The 19924-nt window shown below is 41.4% G+C and overlaps 1 protein-coding gene and 1 long non-coding RNA gene across 4 annotated transcripts in view; one reads left to right on the forward strand and one right to left on the reverse strand.

The window, feature by feature from the left end:
- Positions 1 to 17578, reverse strand: part of DEPDC1B (DEP domain containing 1B) — an 82226-nt gene extending 64648 nt beyond the window's left edge. For both annotated transcript variants that reach the window (XM_072826578.1, XM_072826577.1), the window contains exons 1-2: positions 17459 to 17578; positions 8249 to 8514 (exon numbers count right to left, since the gene is read on the reverse strand). In XM_072826578.1, coding sequence (XP_072682679.1) covers positions 8249 to 8514; positions 17459 to 17506 — 314 coding nt within the window. In that variant the 5' untranslated portion in view covers positions 17507 to 17578. The remainder of the gene's footprint in view (positions 1 to 8248; positions 8515 to 17458) is intronic.
- Positions 17579 to 17723: 145 nt separating this feature from the next.
- LOC140633651 (uncharacterized) lies at positions 17724 to 19639 on the forward strand. 2 transcript variants are annotated; one of them, XR_012031230.1, is made up of 4 exons: positions 17724 to 17758; positions 17994 to 18062; positions 18413 to 18525; positions 18613 to 19639. It is a non-coding gene; the product is annotated as an uncharacterized lncRNA (long non-coding RNA). The 2 variants fall into 2 exon arrangements; XR_012031229.1 differs by lacking the exon at positions 17724 to 17758 and having other exon boundaries at positions 17777 to 18062.
- The last annotated feature ends 285 nt before the right edge of the window (positions 19640 to 19924 follow it).

Here is a 19924-nt window from a genome sequence, read left to right on the forward strand (position 1 = left end):
ATCAACAGAACAAAAAAAAAAAAAACCTCAGTGAGTGGCCTTTTTGTTATACATCAAATGATACATCTGATAAGGGGTTAATACCCAGGATATATAAAGAATTTCTATAACTCAACAGCAAAAAACAAATAATCCAATTTAAAATGAGAAGACCTGATTAGACATTTTTCCAAAGATACATCAGTGGCCAACACATGGAAAGATGCTCAACATCACTAATCATCAGGGAAATGCAAATCAAAACCATGAGATACCACTTCACACCTATCAGAATGGCTAGAATCAAAAGATAAGAAATATCAAGTGTTGGCAAGAATGTGGAGAAAAGGGAGCCCTCATGCAGTGTTGGTGGGAATGTAAGGTGGTGCAGCCACTGTGGAAATCAGTATGACAGTATCTCAAAAAATTAAAAATAGAAATACCATACAACCCAATAATTCCGCTTCAGGATATTCAGCTGAAGAAAACAAAAACACTAACTGAAAAGATATATGCACCCCTATGTTTACAGCAGCATTATTTACAATAGCCAAGACACGGAAGCAATGCAAGTGTCCATCAACAGACGAACAGATAAAAAGAAGATGGGAGGTAGACAGAGAGATAGATAGATATAAAGAATGGAATGTTACCAGCCATAAAAAAGAATGCAATCTTGTCATTTACAACAACATGAATGGATCTAGAGGGTATTAATGCTAATTGAATTAAATCAGAGAAATACCATATGATTTCATGTATATATGGAACCTAAAAACAAAACAAATGAACAACAACAAAAATAGACTCATAAATACAAAGAACAAACCAGGGCTTGCCAGAGGGGAGAGGGTAGATAAATGGGTAAATACATAAAAGAGATTAAGAGGTACAAAATTCCAGTTATAAAATAAGTAAGTCATGATGATAAAAAGTACAACATAGGAAATATAATGAATAATACTGTGACAACTTTGTAGAGTGACAGGTGGTAACTACACTAATCATGGTTAAGGATTTTGTAATATATATTAACTGTTGAATCATTATGTTGGTCACCTGAAACTAGCCTAACAATGTATGTCATATTATGTAATTAAAAATAAATTTTAAAAATTAAGGTTTCTCCACAACTAGGTATTTAAGAAATTGCACCAAATTTATTATCCCTGTGACTTCCTGACCTACAACTTGTCCAACCAGGCCAGTCTCCTCTCCTTTCCCAGTAAAGCCCACTGAGGCATCCTGACCGAGAGCTTCTGTCTTGCTAGACTTGTCACCTGAAATATCCTCTCCCTTCCCAACCCTTCTCATTATCCAGATCCTACATCTCAAGTCCTTCTCAGGACTCAGGTTGAAATCCTCCACCTCCTGCTCCATGAGGCCTCAAAACACTCCAGTCCACACCAAGTGGGCCACCAAAAAAATTCCTGCACTCGCCAGGCAGACAGCATAATCACAGTACGGTCTGGTATAATGTAGGGGAATGGTGGGAGGTACGGCAAATGCAGTGGACTTGCCCCATCTGAAGATTTTCAGGTTCATAATTTTTTAAGACACTGTGTTAGAGCTCTTAATATTAGGAGCCTCTGGGGAAAGGAACTGGGTAGCTGGAAAATAGAAGAGGAAAGGAAACCTTTCATTGCATATACTTTTATACTTTGTAAAGTTTAAAGTATCTTCACAAAATACCAAATTGAAAAATAAAAATGAGATGGGAAAAAATTTTCATGACTAAAAATACTATGCCACTCAAAACAGATGTATCAACCCAAGGACTGTCAGTGCAGCACCTCTAATTTATTATTTGTTCCAGTTCATTTGGGTTAATTAATTAAATAACGCCTTGGTTCTGCTACTTATCTTCTTCATAAATATATACTCTATCTCTCAAGAGAATGCCAAGTTAAGGAGGAAAAGAATCATGTCATGTTTCTTTTTTATCTCTTTCACTGTCTTAGATTGAAAACACATGTGAAAAGTACTCAATATTTGGAATCATAAACATTTAGAATTTTAAAAGTCCTTAAAGATCTAGGCCACCCTGTCATTTTATAGATGAAAAACTGATGCCTATAAAGACTAAGAAATATATCCAGCTATCACAGGACAACAACCCAGGACATGATGAAAAGAATAAAAACAAAAGAAAAAACAAAAGCACATACACAATTTTGAGTTTACTGTAAAAGTATAAAGGATGCCCACTAGAGGGAGCCAATAGTCCATTAACTTGAAGGTGAGGGTCCTCAAACTGTTTCCTTCAAAAGGATAAGGAAAACTTTTTCCCAGGGCCACAGAATGACTTAAGAGCCACACACCTAAACAATGTAAATTCAAATTTCTTTCACCAGAGGTACAAACAGATTTTCAAATCTCCAGCATTAAAAAATATTTTTAACATACAGTAAAATTGGCTTTTTTTTTTGGTACACAGGTCTATCAATTTTAATGTATGTTTTCATTTATACAACCACCACAATCAAGAAACAAAACAGTTCCATTATTCCCCAAACCTCCTCCTCTGACTTTACAGTCACCCCACCCTACCCACCTACCTACCATCCACCCTGTGCACACAATGGCATTCCATCATAGACGTAAAAATATTTATCCATTCACCAATGGAAGGACATCTGGTTTGTCTTTAGCTACTGGCAATTATTAATACAGTTGTTATAAATATTCATGTACAAGTTTTTGGGTGAAAACAGGTTTTCATTTTTCTCAAGACTGGGAATACTGAGTCAAATGGTAAATATATGGTCAACTCTAAAAGAATATGCCAAACTGCTTTCCAAAGTGACAACCCAAGCTTCCTGCCTAGAAGAGATGATATTTCCAATTGCTCTCCATCCTCTCTAGCTCTTGACATTATCAGTATTTTTATTATTTTAGCCAATCCAATTGACACACAGTTGTATCTTATCATGGTTTTAATTTGCATTTCTCTAGTGCTAATCTTGTTAAACATCTTTTCAAGTGCTCAGTAGCTATCCAAGTATTCTGTTCATTTTTTAATTGAGCTGTCTTCTTAATGCTTAGTTTTGTATATTCTTGACAGCAGTCCACTGTCATGAATGTTGTTTTCAAATATTCTCTCCCCATCTGTACCTTGTCTTCTCATCCTCTTAACAGTGTCTTTCACAGAGGAAAGGTTTTAATTTTGATGAAGTTCAAGTTATTATGTTTGTTCTTTTATGAATCATGCTTTTGGTGTCATGTCTAAGAACTCTTTGCCTAACTCCAGCACGTAAAGATTTTTGCTATTTCTTTCAAATTTTTATAGTCTTACATTTAAATCTTTGAATCAACCTTTGCATAAAGTATGCAGTTTATATTTGAGATTCTTTTTTTTTTTTTTTTTTTTTTTTGCATACAGAGGATATATATCCAATTGTTCTAACACCATTTGCTGAAAAGACTATTCTTTTTCCTGTAAATGTTATACCTCTATCAAAACTCAACCGGGAAGCCGGGGTGGCTCAGTGGCTGAGCCTCTCCCTTTGGCTCAGGTCGTGATCCTGGGGTCCTGGGATCAAATCCCAAATCAGGCACCACAGGGAGCCTGCTTCTCCCTCTGCCTATGTCTCTGCCTCTAAGTGTGTCTCTCATGAATAAATAAATAAAATCTTAAAAAGATAAAAACAAAAAAACTCAACTGGCCATATTTGTTTCTGGACCACCAATTCTGTGCCAGTCTAAGAGTCTATCTCTTTACCAACACTACAGTCTCCATTATTGTGGCTTTATGTAGAAATCTTAAAACTGGGCAGCATGCTTCTTGCTTTTTAAATTAAGAATGTGAAAGTAGCATTCAGTAAGGCTGACAATATCTACATAACAAATTCTAGTTTCAAATTAAAATTAATATTTTGGAAATAGGACAAAAAGAAAGCAAATATGAGGGAAAGAACGCAAAGAGGGAAATGAAGAGAAAAAAGTAAAAAGTAGGAACATGAGATACACAAGAGGTAGAAACACAGAAAGAAAAAGAAGGAAATAGAAAAAGGAACAGGGAGAGGAAGGAAAATAAAAAGAAATGTTCTCTACATATCGGATCTCAACCCCTAAACCTAAGCAAGTGAACTGAAACACCTTCCAATTACTACTATTCACCAGAGCTAGCTAATGAGAGCGGTTCAAGGCTACATAACTCCCCAGACCGGGAACCCCATCCTCCTAAAGATCTACAGTAGGCCAAACACTTTCCTCATTATATCATCCAAAACAAGCAATTATCATAAAAGCCACTTCAATTTTTATGTAACCCATTACAATAGGTTTGTTTTTTTAAAAAGATTTATTTACTTATTTATGATAGACATAGAGAGAGAGGCAGAGACACAGGCAGAGGGAGAAGCAGGCTCCATGCCGGGAGCCTGACGCGGGACTCGATCCCAGGACTCCAGGATCCCACCCTGGGCCAAAGGCAGGCGCCAAACCGCTGAGCCACCCAGGGATCCCCTACAATAGGTTTAAATAGGTTTAAATACTTCTATATAACTGCCTGCTCACATACATAAAGGGACAGATTTGATGGTCAGCCTGGAATTTCCTTAACTAGAACATTCCTGGGTACTAGGTTGAGATGTTTCTCTTTTTTTAAAGATTTTATTTATTTATTCATGAGAGACACAAAGAGGGAGAGGCAGACTTAGGTAGAGGGAGAAGCAGGCTCCATGCAGGGAGCCTGATGTGGGACCCGATCCCGGGACTCCACCAGGATCACACACTGGGCTGAAGGCAGACACTTAACTGCTGAGCCACCCAGGCATCCCATGGTTGAGATGTTTCAAAGAGAAAAGCATCTGGTTCTCTTTGGAGGAAATATCCACCCTGTCCAGCTCCCTGGGTTGCCATGAAGATCAAATGAGATCATGGAAGGGAAACTGCTTCATAAACTGAAACGTCTTTTACAAATATATATAACTGCCTCTCCTTATCAGAAGTGTAGGGCCAGGAAACTTTGTTCGACGCAGATGACAGCAGCTGGCTCAACCATGTAGACCTTTTAGTGAAATCTACTACAAGAGTTTTCAGTAGCAGCAAATTCAGAACTCTTTCCAGACACTGGCATTAGAAACAGGAAGGACGTGGTTCAGGTGGTTCAGTAACTAGTTCTAGGCACTTCTCTGCAACATCTCTGATTTACGGACATTTAGATATTAGGATCTTTCCTTTCTTAAATACTAAAATTCACTCTATTATCTATACTTATCTCTTTGATTCTTGAGGGAAAAAAAATCACAGTTAACAAATGTAAATGTAGTCACAGAAGAAACATGACACACAGTCTTCTAAAACTAGAAATAAGATTGGACACGTTCCAAAATAAAAGCTTAGCTCATAATTTGTTACAAAATTCTTCAACATATGCTGTGTGTGTGTGTGTGTGTGTGTGTGTCTATTTTCTATCTTTAAAAAATGTTCTAAGAGCCTTTGGTATTTCATGTAACTTTCTCTAACTCACAGACCCAAGAAACCACCCACCCCCTGCTATATTTATAAGTGCTTTGGTTGATTATGTTTACCTTACTTCCTTTATTTGACAACTTCCTTGAACACAGTCCTGATCATTTCATGTATTACCTAGGACTTAAAATAATTTAGGAATTCTATAAACATTCAAACACATGTTGGCCAGGCCAAATATTTCTTGTTTATTATTGTGTGTTAACTCATTCAATCACTGATTTATTTAATTAATTAAGTCAACCTCGTGTGAAGGAAATGGAGGTGATCTAGCACACCATAAGAACACAGGCGTCAGACACAGGCATCTCAATTCCAATCCTGACTCTTCTACTACCAGCGGAGAGACTTTGGAGAAGTTAATAACTTTGGCCTTATTAACTTCCTAATCTTTAAAACCAGGATAACACACTGTATCAACCGATGTTGCATTAAATGACAATAATGTGACAAAAGAGCACATCACTGGTCCTTGAATATGTTAGTTCCTTACCTGCAGCAAGAGCACTTGGCTTCCCATTCCAGCCTCCTTGATACTACTTATAAAGGCCCCCCATTCATAAAGCTTGATATTTAGAAGCATGTTCCCTACTCTTCCCAGAGCCCTGGCACACAGCTGTGAGGATCCTGAGAACCAGTCCCGAAGCTGCATGCGTCCAACAGCTGCCTCCATGCTCATTAGCTCATTCTCCATTCAAGGCACATGCTCCTTAAAAATGATTCTACATATCTAAATAGAGTTCATCCCAGATTAATCTAAGAAATTAGCAAACATTGGTAGTTAACTCATAGAACTGCTACCCAGGAAAATGGAAAGCTCTGAGTTTTCAGATGGCAAACAATGGAAGAAAATATGATTATGATTCACAGGTATTAGGAATATAAAGGGAAAAATATTATTTAATGGACAAATGTAATGTGCTTGTGCACCTGATGTTTTAAAGGGGGACACACGATGAAGTCTTCATAGTGACACGAAGCATGCTCGGACAGTCAGCGCTGGATGGTCGGCTCCTACAACATGCTCCGATTTTACTCTCCTGAGGACTCTGGAAGCCTCCTGGGGCACAATGGATATTACACCACTTAAGGTCACAATAGAACAGATTGGAAATTACTCATCCAGAGAATCTTTTAGAAGTGTTCTAGCTAAGTTGTGATGGGGTACAAGCAATTACAGTTTCCCAAGAGAAATAATCACTTACGAATTCCCAATGAAGCATGGCATGCAGAACCAGGGCTAGAGTTTCCACTGCCTGACGCTAACAAGCACTACGGTCTCAGAATAAGCTAAGATCACCCAAGATCCTAATTAAAAGTTGGATGAGCAAGCCAGCCAGAAATAACCGCCAAATGGAGAGACAACTAATTACCCCGATGACAATCCTTATATCTGGAAGCCAGATATTGTCAATGAAATTCTATAAAGAAGTCCGAAGCTGGGGATCCCTGGGTTGCTCAGCGGTTTAGCGCCTGCCTTTGGTCCAGGGTGTGGTCCTGGGATCTGGGATCGAGTCCCGCATCGGGCTCCAAGCATGAAGCCTGCTTCTCCCTCTGCCTGTGTCTCTGCCTCTCTCTCTCTATGTCTATCATGAATAAATAAATAAAATCTTTAAAAAAAAAAAAAAAAAAGAAGTCCGAAGCTAAACATGCAGCAATGTCTGGTCTTAGCCTTGGTGCTGGTGGCCACCCTCACATTGCCCTGCAACCTTTTGCAGCAGCTAGTCCACAAAGGACTCAAAAAAATAGTTCGGGTAGGAATAGATGGTTTTCTCTGCTCAAAACCATGGGTTTTAGTGGCCCCAAACTGCCTTACTAAATGTGTTGTAAGAACATTCCTCATTTTTCTTTTTCTTTCTCTTTTTTAAGATTTTATTTATTTATTCATGAGAGATACAGAGAAAGAGGCAGAGACACAGGCAGAGGGAGAATCAGGCTCCCTGTGGAGAGCACAATGTGGGACTCAATCCCAGGACCTCAGGATCAAGCCCTCGGCCAAAGGCAGATGCTCAACTACTGAGCCACCCAGACATCCCTCATTTTTCTTTCAGAAGAAAAGAAAGCAAATGTTAAGGGTCCATATTCTCCACGTCTTCTTTTAATCCCCCCTGCTTCTCAGCCCTCTGGTGGGCCTCTCTGTCGATAACCGCACACTCCTCTTTTCAGGACAGTGCAGCTTCATTCCTCTTTAATATTGTCCCAGTCCCTGAAGCTTAGGGAGGTCCCCTCTACCTCCAGCAATGAAACAGCCTAACATGTAGGGAAAAGGAAAGTCTAAGCAGAAAAACGTGAATTCTTTCCTTGGATGATCAGGTGGTAAATGTCCAATCACAAAATATCACTAAAACATGAACAGAAACATTTGGAGAAAAGCAGACATACATGCCTGGGGTTCATCAGGGACATCAGAGAATTCTAGTACAGCTCTTCATACAGGCCCTGAGATCCGCTTAAAGATCAGACCCATTCGGCCACTGACTCCCGAATACACCCCTTCTCACTGCTAGAAAGGCCCAACCCAGAGCTGCCCTTTCACCCTCTGAGATCTTCGAGAAGTACTGGAGCCATCCTGGCCGGTGTGCACAAGGCAAGGGCACGCTCTACAGACCCCAGACCATTGCAATAGGCTTTACTGTAACCACACATGGAGTTCCTCACTCAACAAATCCCAAGTAGGAGCATCACACCACTGGACAAGAGAGAGTCTTCCATGTGAGGAAGTTTCCAGAGACTGGCCAGATGCAGTCTCCCTCCCCAAATTCCCACCCCCCTCGAGTTTACTCGTCACCGTTACCTATACAAGTGACGATTGTCTTCAAAATCTTCCTGACCCCATTTTCCCTTGATGTCTTCAATAACATGATTCTTGAGGAATTTTTTCAGCAGCTGGACCGTCTGTTTGCGGGTCACCTCGGGGCCAAAGTTCTGACTGCATCTCAGCAACTCATGCAGCCAATCCACGGCCTCTGCCGCTGTGAAGCAACGATCATAACTCTTGAAACGACAGCGATGTTTCCGTAAGGGCATCCTGGTGCGGAAAAGCTCCACCGTTTCATTCCACTGGGAAGGAAAGGGAGAAGAACATTCAGGAATGAACGGATTTTTTTTTAAAGGTTATTACATCCCAAATATTTAAAACAACGAATGCATTTCTTCCAATGAAAAGACTGCCTCGGTGACAGACCCTTGAATTTTTTTAAATTAGTTCCATGCCCAGCGTGGAGCCCAAGGTGGGGCATGAACTTGAGACCCTGAGGTTAAGATCTGAGCTGAGATCAAGAGTTGTTTGCTAAACCAATGGGGCCACGCAGGTGCCCCAAGCCTTGATAATCTTTTATTTACAACCTTCTCACTCAAAATTAAAAAAATAACTTTTAAAAATGTATTCTACTCATTCATTCAGTGAGTATTTAAGGAGATTTTACCATCAAGTTGTTCCATTATGTGAACTTAATGGATTCTTACATTATTAAGAAACAAATGATCAAAACCATGGGTAAAACTGAGCCCAGTGCTGTGTAATTCACTTCTTGAAGCCCTATGTTTATTATGATTTCACCTCATTCAGCAAATATGTACTGTTTATTACATGAAAAGCATTATAAGGAGAAAAAGAGAGATGTACAAGACATAGTGTCTGATGTCAAAACATGTTTTAAAATTCTGCAAAATATTTTCCTATTTAAAAAAAATAAAACTAGACATCCACCCCTTCATCAGCCTTCCCTAGATTAAATGAAATGTTCACATATGGTATCCTTCCTACATAATTACACCAGCATCTTTTTTGGACCCTAGGCTTCCTGCCAGCCCTCCTAAAAATCCTGGAAACTCATGGTCTTATGCTCATAAACCATTCTCCCCTTCTCCCACTCTTCTCTTTCAGGTGATCATTGCACAATCTTTACTTTTCACTTCTCTTCCTACTGATATCAGAAAATCTTTTTCTAACAATTCCAGTTCTGATCTTGGTATATTCTTTGTGTTTTTTTCCCCCTTCTGGCTCCTTGTTTTCCCTTCTGATCAGGCCTTTTCTTCCAGGTTTCTCTTCATCCCTCCTCCTGCCCAGCCTCCTCTGCAACTATTATCCACTTCTCTTCTACACAACACCAGAGGCTTGCAGGACCAAAGCCACATGTGTGCAAGCACGCAACCTGGCCATGGGGCACAGTGCCCAACACATGGAAGGGATTCAACAAGCAAATGCTTAATTGGTCTTTCACTTTCTCTACTTTCTTGAACTACCTTCTAACTTGATGCGATTTAATTACACTCTGATTCTGAATCATGTCTTTCTCCTAGCCAAATTCAAATATCGTTTTGCCTTATGTATATACTAATCTTTCTACTTCATTTGACACTGCTCTATGCCATTCTCCAAATTAAGTTGGTCCAGATTTAAACAGTTTTTAACATCTTAAAAACACAAAAGAAACAAGGCAAGCCACTGCAGGATAACATTTAACTAGAATTTCTAAAACAAGAGAACAAAAAACTTAAATCAAGAAGGAATAGACAAAAAAAAAAAAAAAAAAAAAAAAAAAAGGAATAGACAAGGGCAGCAGGGTGGCTCTTGCGTCACCTTCAGCCCAGGGCCTGATCCTGGAGAACTGGGATTGAGTCCAGGCTCCCAGCGTGGAGCCTGCTTCTCCCTCTGCCTGTGTGTCTGCCTCTCTCCCTCTGCATCTCTCATGAATAAATAGATCAAATCTTAAAAAAAAAAAGGAACAAAAACTTCTATAGGAAAAAAATGGAAAATGACTTGAACAGGCATTTCACAAAAAAAGATCCTCAAATTTACCATAATATATGCAAAAATATTCAACCTTATTAGTTAGAAATGAAATGCTAAAGAAATCCACAATGCAATACCACTACATGCCTACAAATGGCTCTAATGAAAAAGACAGGCAACACTAAATGCTGGTGAGAATGGGGAGCAACTGAAAATCTCATACATTGCTGGAGGGATCAGAAATCAGTACAAGCGCTTTGGAAAACAGGCTGGCAACCTCTACAAAAGGTCATGATCTCAGGGTCCTGAGTGAACCCGAAGTTGGGCTCCACGCTCAGCTGCTTGGGATTCTCTTTCTCCCTCTGCCCCTACCCCATTCATGCTTGCTCACTCTCTCTCTCTCCAACTCTCTCCAAAAAAAAAAAAAAAAAAAGTGACTTATTCATGCAATGGAATACTGCATAGTAGCAATAAAAATGAACTACTGCCACATGCATTAACATAAATGAGTATCAAAAATAAATTGTAATCTTGATATAACAAGGCCAGAATAAAAGTAAAAACTATATAATTCCATGGGGCTCCTGGGTGGCTGTATGATTCCACTTACATAAAGTTAAAAAGCAGGCAAAACTAATCCACGGTATTAGGAATCCTAACAGTGGTTAGTTTGTACAGAGGTCAAGACCGAGAAAGGCAAGGGCTACCTATGGAGTCTTAGGCATGTTGCATCTCTAGATATGGGTGTCAGTTACATGGGGGTGCTCACATGAAAACTCGCTAAGTTGTACTCATTTCATTATACCACCTCTACCTATAAACACAGTTTTAAACCATCTCCATGTGTTTTTAACCATTGTTGTTTTAATCTCTGCTGACACATACCCTTCATGTTAGTCCTGATCAAGCATGTTAGGAGTGGGGAAGTAGAGTTAATAAAAAAGATTTTCAGGGTCACCTGGGTGGCTCAGTAGTTGAGCATCTGCCTTTGGCTCAGGTCATGATCCCAGTGTTCTGGGATCGAGTCCTGAGTCAGGCCCCCTGGGAGAACTTGCTTCTCCCTCTGCCTATGTCTCTGCCTCTCTCTCTCTGTGTCTCATGAATAAATTTTAAAAATCTTAAAAAAAATTTTTTTTCATACATTTTACGTTGACTGAATTACCATAATCATTATTAGTTAAACTTAATGCACAGTACTTTACACACTACCTAGTAAAGATAATGAAGACAAGGGTCCTTGGGATCCAATATTTCAAAACAGAAGTAAATATGCCTATTAATTAACTCCCAACTAGTGAGTAGTTCCTTTATTTAATTAGGTAAGTAATATACATTGTAACAAATTAAATGCAGAAGCAAACATAAAAGAGCCTGCCCTGTCTCTCCCCAATCTCACATACCTATTAAACATATACACACACATATAGAATTTTTCCCTTTTTTAGATATGTGTTATTATTACTATTGTTGTTTGCTTCCTTTTTTAAAAAATGAGATCAAGGGACTCCCGGGTGGCTCAGTGGTTGAGCTTCTGCCTTTAACTCAGGTCATGATCCCAGAGTCCTGGGATCAAGTCCCACATCGGACTCCCCTCAAGGGAGCCTGCTTCTCCCTCTGCCTGTGTCTCTGCTTCTCTGTGTCCTCATGAATAAAAAAATAAAATCTTAAAAAAAAGAAGAAGAAGAAATGAGATCAATTCTATTGTACACATTACCCAACTTATTTTTGCACAGAACACACCACAGATGTCTTTCTGTGTCAATACCTGTAGATCTAGCCCATTCTTATGAATGAATAAATTCCATAATTTACTCAACCATTTTCTAACTTATGGGCATGTATCTGTTTCCACTTTGTGGTCTTAAAATATTACTCTAAAAGCCTAAAGGACCATGGGGCACCTTGTGACTCAGTCGGTTAAGTATTTGACTCTTGATTTCACCTCAGGTCATGATCTTAGAGTCCTGAGACCAAGCCCCACCTCAAGTGGGGTCAGGCTCCATGCTCTGCATGGAGTTGGCTTGTCCTTGTCCGTCTCCCTTTTCCCTGCTTGCACACACATATGTGTGTGTATGTGTGTCTCTCTCAAAATAAATACATAAATAACCTAAAGGACCAAAGCTTTTATTTTTGATAGAATGGATTTCTAAAGATTATCAGCATATTTAAATCAGATATAACAATTCACAGTCCCACCAGCAATATAAGAGCATGCTGCTTTATCACTGGCCATCACCAGACACTTATCATTCTCATTTCTGCCAATCTGTAGTCAAGAAATGATTATCTCTATATTTTGTTTGCATGTTCCTAAATTCATCTTCAGTAATTCTCATTTATTCATCTGAGACGTGATATTTTTCTATTGGGTTGTCTCTCCCTTTTTTTAATCAATTTTTTTTAATGTTTAAATCTAGCATTTAAGTCAAAATGCATAGAAGTCAGGAAAGTTACTCTATTTTGCTCAGTTCAGCATCCCCACAACTGAGGACAGTGCCTGTCATATGGTATAATGTGTCTCCTAAAAGTGTACTGAGTGAATAAATACGGAATATCAATCCTTTTAAAAATATATTAGAAATATTTTCTCCTGGCTTATCAATTTGTTTAGGTGGTCTCTAGTTATATGAAGATTTTGTTGATAATGATGATGTTTATGAAACAAATATATCTTTATTTTCTTTATAGCTTCACACTTTCCTCCTTTAAGGGAAGGAAGCTGGAGATTTCCACATCGAGAGGTATTAAAAATATTTTCAAAGTTTTCTTTTAATATTTTATAGGGATTTTTTAAAAATATTTGAATCTTCAACTAGAATTTTTTATGGTGGGAGGAGGACATCTCTAACTTTATTTTATTCCAAATGGAGAGCCAATTATGTCACCCTTTTATCAATGAATTGAAATATTGTTACCTTATATAGTATCTTTCTTGATTCTGTTCTAAACTCTCCTTTTTATCCCACTGAGCTGTTTCCATCTTCCTAAGCAATACTACAACATTATGATTATAGTCAGTTAATACTAAGTTCAAATCTCTGATAGTCAAGGTCATCTACAATCTCTTTTGAATTCTCATACTTTTCCTCTTCAGTATGAACTTCTCATTCAATGCATTCTACACACAGAAAAAAAATCTATTATGATTGGGTTTTCACTGATCCTGCTGATAGCTGATTTTCATTTCACAATAGATATTTTCTACTAAGACATCTTTATCAAAGCTCATATCTCTTAAAATATTTATGAGTTTTCTATTTATTTCTGTTGATGTTTTTTATTTCTGTTGATTATTAATGGCATTTATCATTATGGATTATATTTACTTGATCCATAAAACAATTTACAATTCTAAAACATAGTCTCTGTTTCCACATATTTCCAAAAATAGTTATGTTGTTATTTGGCTACTATGTCAAGAAAGAAGAATTACATTACTTGTAAAATAATTCAAAATTCTAAGTCATACTTAGAAGGAAAATATTGTATGCCAACAAAGAACAAGACAGAGCTTGAGAAAGTGATTTTTTTTCCCACAACATATTATTTGAATAGACTTTTTTTTTAAGATTTTATTTATTTGAGATAAATACAGCACAAGCTGGGAGTAAAGGGAGAAGGAGGCTCTACGCTGAGCCAGGAGGCCAAGGCAGACATTTAACCGAGTCACCCAGGTGCCCCTGAAGAGATAATCTTTATAGCAAAGGGAACAAACACAATTGTTTGTGATTTAAAAACGTTTTTGTTGTTGTTTTACTTACCTATCCCTTAAACTAGGGATCTGAAATAAGGAATCATGAAATTGTTTTTACTTCACATCACGAGACAAAATACAGCACTGAGTGTTGAAATGTGCTTCCCGTTCTTTTCTCCAGGATATTTATTCCATTTCCTTCCTTCTTAGTACCAAAATATTTTGACAATGGTCCTATAATGATATAGCACCTGGCCTGGTAGCAGAGACAACCAAACTCTACATCTAGCTGTACTTGCTACAGACGCTGGAGCAAGACAAACCTCATTAAGCCAGTTCACCCCTTTAGGCCTCAAGAAACTGAACTAGACAATCGTTCATGTCCATTCTAGTTCTCAGATTCAATGACAGTTCTAAGTGTTTTAAAGTTTACCACTTACATCAGATGGTATAGGTAACTCAGAATTAAGTTCAAAGAATCGGTAGATTAAAGCAGTTTTTATAAAAGCAATTTCCCTTCCCATTCCTCCATTAAAATGATGAACTACAGTTGACCCTTGAGCAGGTGTTGAAACCACATAGCTCCACTTTATATGCAGATTTTTGTTGATAAATACAGCACAGTGGGGACCCCTGGGCAGCTCAGCGGTTTAGTTAGCGCTTCCCTTCAGCCCAGGGCGTGGTCCTGGAGACCCGGGATGGAGTCCCACATCAGGCTCCTGCATGAAGCCTACTTCTCCCTCGGCCTGTGTCTCCTCTGCCTCTCGCTCTGTGTCTCTCATGAATAAATAAAATCTTAAAAAAAAAAAAAAATACAGCACCATACTGTCAACATATTTTCTCTGCCTTACAATTTTCCTAATAGCATTGTTTCCTCTAGCTTGTTATAAGAATACAGTATATAATACAACATACAAATTATGTGATAATTGTTTATGTTATCAGTAAGGCTTGCAGTGAAGAGTAAGCTGTTTGTAGTTAAGCTCTGGGGGAGTCAAAAAGTTATACATGGATTTTTCAGCTGCGCATGGGTGGGCACTCCTAAACCCCCCATTGTTCAAGGGCCAACTGTATTTATATGTGGGTTACAAAAGTGAAAGCTATTTCAGTGAAGATGCGTGAGTTGCTAATCAACTTCCATATTCACCATCTAATGACTTAGAGCCTGCCATTTGATTTCTGGCATAAAAACTCACCTAGACAAAAAAAAACAAAAACAAAAACAACTCACCTAGTCCATAAAATGTTATTTGCAGATAAGACTTTGGTACTTTAGAAAATGGAGCTGTACATATTTTGAAAAAGTAAGGAGTCATGAAAGGAGGAAGTAAAGGCCTGCTCTTTATATGCTAATAGATTTTCCCAAGCTTTTTCTGAAGACTGTGTTGAGGGTGATGTTGGGACAAGGGGGAAATGATAAGTGGGGAGAGGGAGATGGAAAGGTGAGCTGGGGAAGATAAGAAAAGAGAGGACTAATCACAAACTTTGTGATTTACCTGGGAAAAGTTTTAAGGCACAACTGAATTATGCTCTGGGAAACATTTATAAATTTTATAATGAGGTTAGAGCATCTACAATGATGACAGGTCTCACTGATAAAGCAGGAAGTTTCACTTTTTGAAAAGAATTTCCTATTGTTTTCTGTGCTTTCAAAAATCTTAGTTTAAGATAAAGGGTCACAAACAGAATAAATCTGACAACTGAACCCACTACCTAGGAAATTCTGGTAAAATTGAGGAGCTTTCGTTAATTATTCACATAATTAAATTTCCTGCTTAACTTGATGAGTCTTGGCCAAACTTGACTTGAGTATCACTTCTTGAGGGCTGATGGCTTCGGGAAGACAAAGAACACGTTTCTGTATAAATTCCTCTGATAAGGGGCACCTGGGTGGCTCAGTCAGTCAAGCATTTGCCTTCCACTCAGGTCATGATCCCAGGACCCTGGGATGGAGCCTGGACTGGGCTCCCTGCTCAGCAAGGTCTGCTTCTCCCTCTCCCTCTGTGTCTCTATCTTCCCCTGCTTGTGTGCATGCTCTCTCTCTCAAATAAAATCTTAAAAAAAAACAAAAAAAAAAAAAAACTCCTTTGATGAAATCTTAACATGAATCAGAATGAAGCAGTTATTATATAGGTATTATGCATCTATGAAAAGCAGTGATTCATACAATCCAGTGAATCAGATTAAAAACCATTCCGATTATGGTGTAACTTTTTTTAGTTTAAAGCAAGAAGGATGAGAACTAGTTACCCCAAGATCCTGAGCTGCTGTTTCCCTTGCATAAGTGGTGTGAATTTGGGAGAGAGGGATGTGTTTTTTCCCTCCACAAAGGAGAGCTACGTTTTTGAAAGTCCCTGATGAAGCAAATCGCTCTATCATCCCTCAAGACGGACCTACCAACAGCCCTGATCCCAGATGGTTTCAAACGATAGAAGCACCTGTGAAGTGGAAGTAGATATGAAGACACTATTGTTTAAAAAGCCCCTCTATTTGTTCCCTGTCAGCACCATCTTAGAGCTTGCCCAAAGGAAAAGCTAAATTTATATTTGCCGAGTTGTTTTTTTTTTTTGTTTTTTTGTTTTTGTTTTTTTTTAATGAATGAATCCTTCTGAGTGCCTGTGCTACGTAGATGGTTTTGCAAAGAGGAGTGCAGTAACTCCTCCCACCTCGTTCCTATCTTTTCCTGGATGTCCGTTAGGGTGTACAGAACACCTTCCCAAATGGGAGGTGGCCAGAGGTGGTAACAGACCCAGGAGCCAGGTCCCTTCCTCCCAAATTACCAGCAGGCGTCCACAGAAAAGCCTCTAGGAACCTGCGAGTGGTCACTGGCATTGCCAAACCGTCACCACGTAACTCCTCTACAGCGACCCTCTGAAACAGCAAATCACTGGAATGACCTGCTCCAGGTCGCAAAGAAATCCACTGCGCCTCAGAACCCTGAAGAGCCCAGCTCCCAGGGGAGAGCGCAGCACCTGGGCCCCGGGGTCTGTCCGGACTCTTTCACAACCTCCCTGGGCTTAACCGCTGGGTTAGGAAGCGGGGACAGAACCGGGACCGCCCGGGCCGGAAGGGCGGCCAGGCCCCCCCACTGCTGGGCTGCGGTAGGAGGAGGGCACCTCGGGGTCACCACCGTGGCCCTCGGGACGGAGGCAGCACGCCCTGCCTGGCGGGGGGCGGGGTGGAGGGGGCAGGGGGGAGGGGGGAGCCCTGAGGTTACGGCCTGGGGCTTTCCGCTCCCGGCGGCCGGCGTTCGCTACCAGAGGACAAAGGGGGTGGGGGTGGGGGCGGGGGTGGGGGACGGGGTGGGGACGGGGTGGGGGTGGGGTGGGGTCACCCTGACTTCCGGGCGCTTTAAATCGGAAGGCATCCCTCGCTGCCCAGAACCAGGCCGACGTCTGGGGGACGAAGCTGCCCGCACCCACGACGTGCCGAGCTCCAGACCCGGCAGCCCTTCTCGTGCATCGTGCAGACAACGGGCCGCCCTGGGCGACGCAGGTCGCGCCTCCAAACCCGGGCCCCGCGGGGGGCGAGCGCGGCCCAGTTCGCCTTGGCCCAAGCCCCGCGCGCCCACTCACCAGCTTGGTGGCCCGGTACGGCCCGGGGCCCACGAGGCGGTGCTCCATGGCCGGTACCCGCGGCGGCGGCGGCGGCGGCCGCCCCAGCGCCGAGCCCCGCGCCGCAGTTTGAATCGCGAGCCCGAGCGCTGCGGGCGCTGATTGGGCGGCGCGGCGGCACGTGACGGGGCCCGGCGGGCGGGGCGGGGCCCGGTGGGCGGGGGCGGGGCCCGGTGGGCGGGGGCGGGGCCTCAGCGCGGAGCGGGCCAGACCCCCCCCCCCCCCCCGGCCTGCGCCCCCTCGGCCACCGGGTGGACGCGGGTGTGCGAGCTGGTGACGGGAAGGGCGGCCCGGGTGGTGGGATCCCACGTCCGCTGCACCCAGGCCGGTGCTGCCAGTCGGTTGGGACGGGCGGGCAGGGAAATGAAGCGAGCGACGGCCTCTCCAAGGGGGCGACCCTGAAGCTTGGGGGCGGGCCCTGGGCTCCCGGGAGTGCCCCACGCAGCTGCACAGGAGCCCCGATTCAGCGTCCCTCCCTTTTTTGTCCTTTCGGTAGAGTCCTCCACCTCTTGAATTCTGTGTTTTATGGCAGCCTGACAACTTCTGTGCTTTGCCATGGCGCTGGGTCTGTTTTACTGCTCAGGATTTTCCTCCTGGGAACCGCTGGTCTGATTTGCTGTTGTTACAAGGGATAAATGAGGTCTACACCTGCAACTCGAGTTCAGAGTTCAAATTTGAGGCGGGGGGAGGGGGAGGCTTGCTATTTGGTCACCTCAGTGAATACCCAGGATAAGCTATCATCATAGAAACCTGGGTCAGGGGCGCCTGGGTGGCTCAGTGAAGTGGCTACCTTTTGCTGGGGTCATGATAGCAGGGTCTTGGGGGCTGCTTCTCCCTCTGCCTCTGCTGTCTTGGCCCCTTCCCACCCACCCCCCAGCTCTGCAAGCTCCCCCTCTTTCTCTCTCTCTCTCTCAGATAAATGAAGTCTTTTTAAATATCTGGGTAGAAGACCAGACTCCCAACTTCATAACACCCCTCCTATTTAACTGCATTTTAGAAAGCCCCCTCCCCAAATTCTGAAATGACAGGTATGTATTACTTTTTCAATCAGAAAAAGCAGTAAAGACAATATAAAGATAATTTGTGCCTTCCACGAATGAATCCTTTTTCAAAAGATTCCAATGGGGCACAAGAGGAAGAAGAAAATGACTTCAGAACCTTTTCCATCTGGGGCCTGTCACCACCAGCCACGACTGTGGAACCGGGATTTGAAACAAAACGCCAGGCCTTGCTTCCTGAGCATTTTCTCAAGAGTCCATCGTGAGATACAGACAAGATAATTCCTTTTACTGGAAAATGGTATCTCCAAATGATCTACACATCTGAGGCCACCGTCTTCTCGAATGTACTTTAAATTTGGCTGCTGATAAGCTACCAGTCTTTCAGCATCACATAAAAATGATTGGGAAATTTCTGTGCACATTCTTCTCAACCATGTTTAAGTGCAAGGCCAACAGGATCCTGTAGAAGCTTTGACTCAGCCTCAGAACATCTTTATAAGGTATTGAGTACTGGCAATTTCACCATCACCAGCTGACTTGCCACTGACATTAGGAAATGCCCAGCTGTGGAGCAAAAAGCAGCATAGGCATCAAGTGTATTATGGGGTTGGAAATTGTGTTTCTCAATCACTGAGTAGGGAGTGGTTGGGAGCAAGGCCTTCACTGCCAAGAGAGTTCCTGACTGTCACATTCAATCCTTCTACTGCCTGAAAGGTCTCCCAGCCAGTTGGATGGGTCGTTTTGAAAGAACTCCTCTGCTGAAACCCACATCACTGACTGCTTACGTTGGACTTTGGCCATTTAGATTGTACTGCAACTGCATTCAGCTGTGTTCCTTGGCATTGAAGTCATGAAGACAGTCCATGTGCTGAGGTTCTTAAAAGTTGTAAAATCCTGTGACTTGAGTTCCAGAGCTATTGGTCTGTATTATCACTGCTCTACTGGGAAATGTTCCTCTCCCCCCCCCGCCCCAAAACTATATTAATACTCTTTACTAATAGGGGCATCATATTCTTTGGAGATACAGTCAATGAAGAAAGGCTAAAGATATTTGGAAAATGTAACACCATGCTATTTCATCGAAATTGTTAACTCATTTTTATTTCAGCATTTAAAAAATAAATACCGCAAAAAATAGAGATTTACATGCATTCATTCACTTATTCGATATGCATGAGTTCCTACAATGTGCTGGGCACTGTTCCAGTCACTGGAATATTATTTCAGGAGAAAAGACAAAGTCCCTGTTCCCAGAAGCTGACATCCTAGTAGGGGGAGGAGGCAGCAAGCCAACTATACACATAAAAATATATATAATTTATCAGGCAGTAATTGAGTGTCAGAAAGAAAACTAGAAGAAGAAAAAGGAGAGGATGGTGGAGACAGGGATGTTATTTTGGCTCAGGTGGCCAGGGAAATTTGAGCA

The sequence above is a fragment of the Canis lupus genome, chromosome 5, assembly GCF_048164855.1.
Source record: "Canis lupus baileyi chromosome 5, mCanLup2.hap1, whole genome shotgun sequence".
In the NCBI taxonomy this organism is placed as follows: domain Eukaryota; kingdom Metazoa; phylum Chordata; class Mammalia; order Carnivora; family Canidae; genus Canis; species Canis lupus.